The sequence below is a fragment of the Ictalurus punctatus genome, chromosome 23 (genome assembly GCF_001660625.3).
Source record: "Ictalurus punctatus breed USDA103 chromosome 23, Coco_2.0, whole genome shotgun sequence".
In the NCBI taxonomy this organism is placed as follows: Eukaryota; Metazoa; Chordata; class Actinopteri; order Siluriformes; family Ictaluridae; genus Ictalurus; species Ictalurus punctatus.
This window is the reverse complement of record NC_030438.2, coordinates 5,136,057-5,146,233: the sequence shown is the minus strand read 5'-3', so window position 1 is coordinate 5,146,233 and position 10,177 is coordinate 5,136,057. Positions and strand designations below refer to the sequence as shown.

Here is a 10,177-nt window from a genome sequence, read left to right as displayed (position 1 = left end):
CCGGATTCTGTGTGCAGCATTGAGGAATTTCCGGTTTTCCAGTAGTGCGCTTCAGCAGTCAGTATAGCTCGTTGGCTTTGGAGTCATACCTCTGTGTTTGGCGGAGGCCAGTGGTGAAACTCTATCTGATACCTATCATTATCAAGCTCTAGTGCTCTAGTTTCAGAAGGAAGAACCTTCCCACCTTGATTTCAGAAGCCACTCCAGGATCAAAGCCAGTTTTTAGTGTATCATGCTTTCGAGGATTGCTTACACCCTTTTCTGGCATGACAAAAAAAGAACTGTAGATGATTGTAGGCGACCGTGGACCATTCCCAGCCTTCATGATTTTATTAGGATAACACGGTAGGAAATGTATTTCCTATGAACTTTTCCACGTAATTTTGAATTGTGCCACTGTAACGCATATGTTGTGGTTATGTTTTAGTCCTTAAAGACCGGAGCTGACACATTTATTTATTTATTTATTTATTTATTTATTTATTTATTTAAAACAGTTTTGTTACGTACATCATAAGTCCAACAAAAGTTGGTAATGTGATTGCCCTTGTCTTTCTTACTTGGAATTCATTCTTGTAAGTTTTCTATCCAATGTAAGAAATTGGGATACAACCTAAATGTGTAGTGCATGGGATCCCCAAGAGTGAAATTAGGAAATTCGTCCTACTGGAAGTATTATTATAATACAGCAGCAATTGTAATTCCATCTGAAAGCTTTTTTTTTTCTCCACTGAGAATTGTTCTCAGTAATACAGGCACTTGCACTACTACATTAATTAATCTAGTATACTGCTAATAAGGACATTTTGTCTGAAACATCCTGTTTCATTTGAAGTGCTAATGAACTTTTCCCATTATTATTATTATTAAAAATTAAATGACCCAAATTTAGGCCCTTGGGTGCTGGGCTTATTTTTTTTTTTTTTTTTTTTTTTTTTTTGGGAAAGCACATGAACAAACAAATGGGGTTTAAAGTCCCAGTTTCCACGGCCATTAACCCTGCTTTAGCTTCCCCTCTAGTTTGCATGAGACACCATGGACATAAACGCTGTGAATGCACTCTCGTATGGGGAATTTTTGGAAATATTTGGGAACGTGATTGAGAAATGTCCCATCATCCCAGCTGCGATATGGATCCACCGTCCGTTCACAGGCCTAGCGGACATCGAGGCCCACATATCCGACTTCATCGACAGTCTACCTGAATCGGGTACAGTGGTGCATCAAGTGCACAAAATCTTTCACTTTAAGGAAAGCAAAAATATGGTGGTCTAATTGGTGGAGGTGGAAAAATTTACTGAGAAATTATACTTAAGTGAAAGAATAGTATATTCAGCATGATGGTGCAGCAGCTGCAGCTCCTCTCTGTTTGGAGTTTTGCATGTTTTGGGGAGCTGAGAGGAACATGGGATGAACGTGCATGTAGGTGGACTGGTTACATGAATTGCTGCTCCTATGTGTGAATGTGTGTGTGCATGGAGTGGAGTCCCATCCAGGGTGAATCCAGAAAATACTGTGTCAGAGTCTCACTCAATTTAAATAAGAATTATGCAGCCAAAATGTACTCGAGTGAAAGTCAAAAAGTCGCTACTTTAAATGTTACACTTTAAATGTACTCATGTATTAAAAAGTAAATGTTTTTAACTGATGAACTTCAGTAGGACAGCTGCTGATGAAGTAATGATTCTTGAATTTTTTTTTTCTACATTGATGAAATTGTGTTGATGTTTTTAAACCAAATGCTAAAAACAAAAACCTACAACTAGCCTGCTTTATTGCTGTCTAGGGTACAGATATTAGCTGGATTAGAGCAGAAGAGACTTGTTACGAATCATTTGAAGGTCTAAATAAAAACATCCATCTATTCTCCTTACCGCTTATCCTACACATGGCCGCAGGAAGCCTGGAGACTGTTCCAGGTAAATCTGGGCTCAAGGGGGGGGGACACCCTGGATGTTGTGCCAACCCATCACAGGGCACAATTGCACACACCTTTACACACTACAGACAATCTGTAAATGCCAATCAGGCTACAACAGACATCTTTGGACTAGGGGAGGAAACTGGAGTGCTAGGAGGAAGCACTGCAGGCATGGTGAGAGCACGCAAGCTCCATGTGCACAGGGCAGTGGTGGGATTTGAACTTCCAACCCTGAAGGTGCGATGCAAACATGCTAACCACTAAGCCACAGTAAAATGAAAACATAAGGAGTACAAAGTATGTTTGTTATTTTTTTCGCTGGGGAATGTAGAGAAGTAGGAGTATTCAGTTTTGATAACACTCAAGTAAAGAAGTGTGGGTTACTCAAGTAGCCTACTGGTTTCCAGCCCTGGCTAATTGTGTCCAGGCCACATAGTGATTTGTGAACATGTGCACGCAGGTAAAGAAGGAATCCTCCGGTGCCACCCGGACCTGGCGGGAAGGGAGCTGCAGAGCGGCGCGTTAACCCGGGACTCGCAGGAGGAACAGCGCGCGGCTGGCTTCACCGACCTGCAGCCTGTGGAGGTGTCGCGCATGCGCAGCCTCAACTCTGAGTACAAGGAGCGCTTCGGCTTCCCGTTCGTCATATGCGCGCGGCTGAACACCAAACGGGACATCACGCGCGAGCTGCTTGACCGCCTCGGCAACGACCGTGCGGCGGAGAGAGCGCGCGCCATCGACGAGGTGAAAAAGATTTGCGCGCTGCGACTGCGCAACCTCATGCTGTCCGACTCCACAAACAAGCTCTGAATTCATGAGCTTTGCGTGAAATCGGACGGGAATGATCACGTCATAGGCTGTTTAATTTGCTTGGCATTTCCTTTTATTCGATTTGATTGTGATTAGTGTGTAATTAACTTGCCAGTACTTTACTTACTGAACGCGACTTGTAATGCATCATGTTCTCAATTCATAATGCACATTAAAGATAGCTATAAAGTGGGATGCACTTCCATGAATAATTAGGACAGCGCGTATAATATTTTATGAGAGTATTAGCTATAACATGATGTGAATGTGTTCACACTTCATTAAGAAAGAGTTAGGGAAGGTATATAGCCAATCACTTAGGGATTATTTCAGCACTGGACCAACATGTAATATTTAATCTTCAGACGTTTAGAGCTGTTTAAGTGACTATTTTAAGGTGTGGCAAATGGCGCACTTATATAGTGCTTTTATCCAAAGCGCTTTACACTGTGTCTCATTCACCCATTCACACGGTAGCAGAGCTGCCATGCAAGGCGCTAACTTGCCATCAGGAGCAACTTGGGCTTCAGTGTCTTGCCCATGGACATTTCGGCATGTGGAGTCACGTGGGCCGAGAATCGAACCACCAACCCTACGATCAGTGGACAACCCGCTCTACCACCTGATCCACAGCCGCCCTAATGACTAATTGAAATCCGACTTATTAAAATTCTACATTTTTAAATGAATCTCACAGTGGAAATTACATCCTACACTTGATCTCCTGTCATCGGTAATAATACCAAGGAATTTGGGTCTGAAAATGAGGTATATGCCTAATGCTATTTAGAGCTTCACCACAACTTTATTTGGTTCACTTCTTTTCACAAATCGTTGCAAATAAAAATGCACGTGAAAGCATCAGCACCTTTTACTCGTGTAATGTACAGCAGCCTGGTGTATATATACAAAATTATGAGTAACATAACACGACAAGACATAACACCTCCCTGGGATAGGCTCCAGGTTCGCCGCGAGCCAGTGAGGATAAGCGGTGCAGAAGATGGATAGACATGACATAATATAACATAAAAATATAGTGATCATAAGGCAATCGCCTTATAATAAATTAGAGATCTTCGTTTTGTTTTCATCTTCATAATACTCTGTGTTCACAGAATCTGAAATAAACAGTGTCCACATGAAAATATAAACGCTCCTACTGCCCTCTAGTGGCGAAAACGCAGGACGCCTTACACCAGACAGGCTACAGCTTTCCATCCATCTTTTTTCTATACCGCATATTTTACATGGTCGCGGGGAACCTGGAGCACAATCACATACACATTCATTCACTACTGACACTTTGGACATGCCATACATTTCTTTGGACTGGGGGTGAAAACCGGAGTACCCCACACCCACGGGACTCGAAACCCACAACCCTGGAAGTGTGAGGCGAACATGCTAACCACTAAGCCACTGTGATGCAGATTTAGTTAGATTTAAATATTATACATTTTCAACATGATATTACGGTTGAAAATGTGTAATATTTTGTGTTGAAGACATGCAAGAAAAAAGAAATGACTAACATGAAAACATTAGGAGGGGTTTTAAATGGCTTTCCCTGTAATATAATGTATGGTGTAGTATAAAAACACCGGGCAGAATAAGTAGGTTGAAAGGCCAATTTCCTCTTAAAAAGCATATGTTCACTTATTTCTAAAAGGTGGGGATGGTACAGTCTGCATACTCATTTATAATTATGACACTGGTCGTGGTTGATGTCTGAGCCATAATATCATCATACAAAATAATAAATAAAAAAAAAGATTACTATCCTTGTGAGGAACTTCATTTGAAATGATCCTATGCATGCACCTAAATCTAATCCCAACCTTCACCTCAGTCAGTAACCAAAAGGAAATCTTTTGGCTCTTTTGTTTATTTATTTATTGTTATTGTTTTTGTTATTAATACAGTACATAATGTAGTACATAATGTAAATAACAAAAGGTGTAAATAACATTATGAGCGATGTGTAACTCAATAGTTCAGAAAAAAAGGGAAAAAACTGTTTAAATCTAATTTTACCTTTCTCCAAAATACATTATCCATGACATGTTAAGCTTCTTTATTGTTACACTGAAAAATCCAGCTTGGTCTGACCAGCTACCAAAACACAAGCCTAGGTGCTCAAACTTGTAGACCACAGTTACCAGATGATACCTGCTTTCAGAAAAGAAACTGCATTACTGCCACTAGTGCTCTATCATAGGCATGTTGTTTTAAGGAAAATAACAGAACAGTAACGTAATTGGAAAAGATCAATCATTTATTGATCAATAATTAGTTGGAAAATAACTTACCAGCTGAAAAACATGGTCTACCAGTATGACTGTGTTTTCAGCAGGGAGGGGAAATCTGTACATTTCAATTTACACCAAAGAATTGAATCTAACATATAATGTGTTTAGTTTGGTGATCTGAAGTGCAGTAATGTAGGGTGAATATTGGTCAAGTGGGACACTTAAGCACTGTATGTTCACCTGTGTATACTTCTGTGATCTTTACTGAGTTGATGGTTGGGAAGTAAAGAGTTTTTTCACTGTATGCTGTATGCATTGTTTTATAGAATATATATATATATATATATATATATATATATATATATATATATATATATATATATATATATATATATACATGTGTGTGTGTGTGTGTGTGTGTGTGTGTGTGTGTGTGTTTGAAGCCAAGTCAAATAGAATGAAATGTTAACCATATGTTAATTAGATTCCTAGCATCTGTATTTCCTTTTCTTTTTAGAGTAAAGACAATAGTTGTCCCACAGTAACAGTTTCACAGGGTGATAAACAGAGGCTGTAAAAACGCCCATTGCACGTGTTGTGCTATTTCTTCATTTTTTTTTCATTTGAACAGTGTAAGCGAGATCTTAAGCATTTTATAAACGTGTTCTGTGAAGTGACAGACAAAGTGCTATTTTCACACGTGTCCCACTTTAGCAGTGTTCACCCTCCTCTGCAGTAATGCCGGACAATGACCTGGTGATGACGTCGCCTGGAGCTTTTATATACATTTGTATATAAGTTCAACTTTGAGTCCAAGAGGGTTTGTTTTTTTTAGTATTTAAGCACATGTTCCTGAATTTCGTGCTTCATCTCCTTTCAGCACTGCTGAAGTGTTTCAGGCGGGGTCTCGCGGAACCGAGGGCGCGGTGTGAGACTGCAGAGGTGAAGGCGGTGCCGCGTGCGTGCCACACGCGTCGTCTCTGAGGTCGCCGGAAGTGACGGAGGAGTCTTGCTCGGGATCCGTCCCGCGTGCTCTCCGCTTGTCCTCCTCCTTCTTCCACTTCATGCGCCGGTTCTGGAACCAGATCTTGATGTGGCGCTCGGTAAGGCTAAGCGTGAGGGCGAGCTCGACGCGCCGCGGACGCGAGATGTACTTGTTGAAGAGGAACTCCTTCTCCAGCTCGAGCAGCTGCGCGCGCGTGTAGGCCGTGCGCGTGCGCTTGTTCTCCTCGGGCTCCACCGCGTACGGACCTGCCGAGACGCACGAGACAGTCGGAGTCAGTTATAGGCCTATATATAAATTATTATAGAACAGATTTCTTTTATAAACATGAGGCAGGTTTCTAATTCATAGGTGCGTCAGTAAACCCCAGACCTACACTTTGTATATTTATGTTCCTTTTCTATATTAGACTCCCATATCCCATATATAAGGTATAGATATATAATTGGAGAGAGAGAGAGAGAGAACTTGCTCAATATGCCCACAATTTACACAAATTCCTATCAAATTCCCTTTTCTATCTCAAAAAATATAAAACTATACGTCAACCCTATGAAGTTGTGAATTATGGGACATCAAGTATATGCATGCATCTTTGTAGGCTATGTTAAAGCAAAAAAAAAAAAAAAGCTTACAGATTTTGTCTAGTCCTAAATGTAATCAAACAGCCAAGACATGTTAAGTGTCCTATATTTGCTCCTTTGTTGCTTTGCACTTGCGCTACAAAAAAAACCAAAAAAAACTGCATCTAATTTTTAGCCAAACTTCTAAAGCTAACACATTTATCTACACTCTAACTTTTCTTTGTTGCTTAGGAAGTACCCTTATCTTTAATACCTTTAATATATTTTTAGTATCTTTTACCTGCAAATGTTGATATAGTGTACCTTTCAAAAAGATTTAACATATATAACTAGACCATAATTCATTTACACAGTAAACCTTGTGTAAGGATACACTACATACACATTTCTATGTAAAATATACATACTAAATCGATAAAAGGCACACGCTTAATGGTATCACTCCAGCAACGAGGAAAGGTACAGTCGGATACCCTTGTGTGAGGGTGTATTCATGTATTTGTTAGAGCTGTTTATTCCTGAACTTTTTTCCCACAGCATCCAAACAAGTTACACTGTGTTAAAAATGTTTCATAGTTATATTGTTGTACAATATTACCAGTACCGGTAGTGAGCTAGACAAATGAATTTACTCAGATTTTATAATTTATAGGCTATTAAACTCATTTTAATTGAATGACTTTAGACACAGTGAAGACTGTAAACTTTAATATTTATTTAGGCTACTATAATCTAATAACTATTAGCTATAATAACTTTAAAATAGTTGTCATGGTTTTAATAAGAGTCCCCACTACTGTTATTAAACCTAAAATTTAAAAATGATGGACCCCTTGTCCACGCTTCTTAACCCCTCTAATCTCTGAAGGCAACTTTTAATCAAATGTGACTTAACACATTTTATTTAAGGAAAATATTCTCACTAACCCATAAGGGTTACACGGAACAGCCAGGTGTTGGAATGAAATCTTCTAACTTTGAATAATTGTTGCATTATCATATAATGCCGTGTCCAGTTAAGTTCTGTTAAATGCTTACATTGCTGAAATGCAGTAATTGTCTATATCTGCTTACAAGTGATGATCTGAAACAAGGTTTAATCGTAATCAGTTACTCTCTTAAAACCCTAAAATCTTTGTAAATGACGTATTTTAATGTAAGCACTTCCTTTTATGATGGTGTTCCTTAGGGCAATAATTATATAATAATTAACTAATAGTAGTAAGTACAGGATAAGTGTGTTTTTTTTTATTCTTTACTTGTATTTATTTTTATTTAGTTTTTTATCATCAAATTAATTTGCTGCATCAATGCAGGTTAATATAATATAATATATTATTATACAATATTATTATAATATAATATAACAATATAAATTACTAGGGAAATTAAATTCACATAAATTTCAGTTCATTCTTTTAAATTGTATCATTTTTTTTATTAAGTTGAAACTTAAAAATGAAAAGAAAAAAAAAAAGCTTCATTCTGGCCTTACCCTTTGGGCTTCATACTGTTGGTTTTTTTTTTGTTTTTTTTTTAACAAGGCCCTCAAAACCGATCTATATACATACTGGCTACCATAATATCCACAATTAGATATATAATATACATGTAAAAAAAAAAAAAAAGTTATCAGATGTCTGCAAAGTTTTAGTTTTACCATTTGCTGACATTTAAACAAATGTATAAAATGATATTAGCAAGACCACCAAGGCTGCTAAACGAGGGCTGAGAATCGTACAAAGAGCCGGAAAAAAAGTACCAAAACAAATATTCCATCCTAATAAAGTTATAATGACAGTGCCAATGCCAGGAGTATAATGAATACAAGGAATAGGCTGCACCATTCTTCCAATCACTGAACTATCCAACATTGACGCTATTTATGCTAACGCATGTAATTAACATTGCATTAGAGGACTATTCTGAGCATTTCACAAAGGCCTCCATGGTAGACTATAACAAATCAAGTCACCTATTCATGGCAAACCAATCTAAAACTGCCTACACAAGATAAAGGTTAAATGACCAGATTAATTTATTCAAACAGTTCTTAGAGTTTAAACAGATTCTTCGAGATTTAGGGCTCAACTTTAGGTTTAAGACCGTAATACAAAAAACGTACATAGAAATCTCTAGGTAAAGAGTATTGGGCAAAGTACACCCATTACCTGTCCATTGTCCTTTCCAAGCATGCGTGTGAGATTTTGTCGATTTCATCCAAGGGAAAGGAAGATGGCACCTGTTTCGTTCAGAGCACAGGTCCAGAGAGTCTCCATAACCCGTGAAAGATTGAAGGGGCAGCTGTTGAGCTTGTGAGTGGGGCAGATGAGACACTGCCAGGTCTTCTCGTCCGGGCACATAGGACGTGATATCAGGAAGATGGTGTTGGTCCTGGGTGACTAAGGCAGGAGAAGCGTAGACGGATTGGGTCTGCCTGGTCATGTAAAGGCACGGCGGCGGGCTTGGGCTGTACTCCTCATTGTGTGGCCTCTGATAGGCACAGGAGTCCTTGTAAAGGTGGCTGGCTGAGTAGTAATGTTCTTCCCGATTCATGCCTGTAATGCACGGTGTGGGAACAGCGTCCTGTCCCTGTGCGTTAGACTCCTGTGCTGTACCTGTGCGACTGGCGCCGCTTTAGGGCCTCCAGTGGGTGTGTCACCGGCACCATGTGACCCTGCTTCACCTTAGCCATTGGTGTCACTGTTTACACAAAGAGCCGACAACAAGTTTTCATTCGTGTCTCCTTCGTGGCTCGCCAATAATTGAACAGGACCGGCCGTGTTCAGATCAATGGCTTTAACAAACATCTCTGTTTGTCCATGACTTATCAAGGCTACACCTGCAGTTGTCTCGGGCGAGTGAAGAGACACAAAGTGAGAGACAGAGAAAGACTCCTGCATCTACCTTCTGTGCTGCTGAAACGCTAATGTCTTGAGCAGTTTAAATACTATAACAACTTTGCTCCAAAACTGGATGTGGTATTAGATGAACTCTTACTGCAAATAAAGAAGGACTTTTATAATTCAGTGTAAATTGCTTTATCAAGACAGGGTGGATGAAGAAAACAATACCGATGTGTCACAGATGTGCAAAGAGATGAAAACAAGCCAGAGAAGTCAAATCATGTTAAGTTGACCAGTGTTAACATATACTGTCTTGAATAACTTAGTGTTCATCTCTGTCCAGCAGTGAGTTTACTGTTTTTTTCCTTTGTTGTTGTTTTGAGAAAACCAGTCCAAGGTTACAGAAAAAGCCATGAGTCACGAGACCTGCTTCACACGCTCACGGCAACGCCTGAGATTTATAAAATGTCGCATCAAACGGCCCATTTAACTTTCACTCTTATGCACGGTCTGTTATGGACACCAGCACCAATCAGCAGAACACATTTTCCTCTCTACCCGTTGCCCCACGTCCCTCAGCAGTTTACCTACCATTAGGCACTCCTGCTGTCGGTCCATTAAACTAAAGCCCTCATGGTTAAATAAAACCAAGATGTTCGAAGTAAACCAATTATCATGGAGTGTGACAAAGAACTCAATTAGCACTGAAATGTACATTGGGATGGACACTGAGCAACCACATACTCATCACCAGCACAGAG

The 10,177-nt window shown here is 39.5% G+C and overlaps 2 protein-coding genes across 3 annotated transcripts; one reads left to right on the top strand and one right to left on the bottom strand.

Moving 5' to 3' along the window:
• Positions 1–978: 978 nt before the first annotated feature.
• Positions 979–6,534, top strand: urad (ureidoimidazoline (2-oxo-4-hydroxy-4-carboxy-5-) decarboxylase). Of its 2 annotated transcripts, XM_047150201.2 has the most exons (3): positions 979–1,210; positions 2,382–2,665; positions 5,864–6,534. In XM_047150201.2, the coding sequence occupies exons 1-3, from the start codon at positions 1,036–1,038 to the stop codon at positions 5,870–5,872; spliced, it is 468 nt and encodes a 155-aa protein (XP_047006157.1). In that variant the 5' UTR covers positions 979–1,035; the 3' UTR covers positions 5,873–6,534. The 2 variants fall into 2 exon arrangements, with proteins under 2 accessions (XP_047006157.1, XP_017309337.1); XM_017453848.3 differs by lacking the exon at positions 5,864–6,534 and having other exon boundaries at positions 981–1,210; positions 2,382–4,510.
• On the bottom strand, positions 5,879–9,151 carry pdx1 (pancreatic and duodenal homeobox 1). Its single transcript, XM_017453847.3, has 2 exons — positions 8,742–9,151; positions 5,879–6,234 (listed from the first exon to the last, which is right to left on the bottom strand). The coding sequence occupies exons 1-2, from the start codon at positions 9,124–9,126 to the stop codon at positions 5,879–5,881; spliced, it is 741 nt and encodes a 246-aa protein (XP_017309336.1). The 5' UTR covers positions 9,127–9,151.
• Between the last annotated feature and the right edge of the window lie 1,026 nt (positions 9,152–10,177).

Coding starts and splice junctions, on each gene's coding strand:
- urad (XM_017453848.3), top strand. CDS start 1,036: ATGGACATAAACGCTGTGAATGCACTCTCGTATGGGGAATTTTTGGAA. Junction 1,211..2,381: donor CGACAGTCTACCTGAATCGG/GTACAGTGGTGC, acceptor ATGTGCACGCAG/GTAAAGAAGGAATCCTCCGG.
- pdx1 (XM_017453847.3), bottom strand. CDS start 9,126: ATGAATCGGGAAGAACATTACTACTCAGCCAGCCACCTTTACAAGGAC. Junction 6,235..8,741: donor TTGGAAAGGACAATGGACAG/GTAATGGGTGTA, acceptor GCGTCTCGGCAG/GTCCGTACGCGGTGGAGCCC.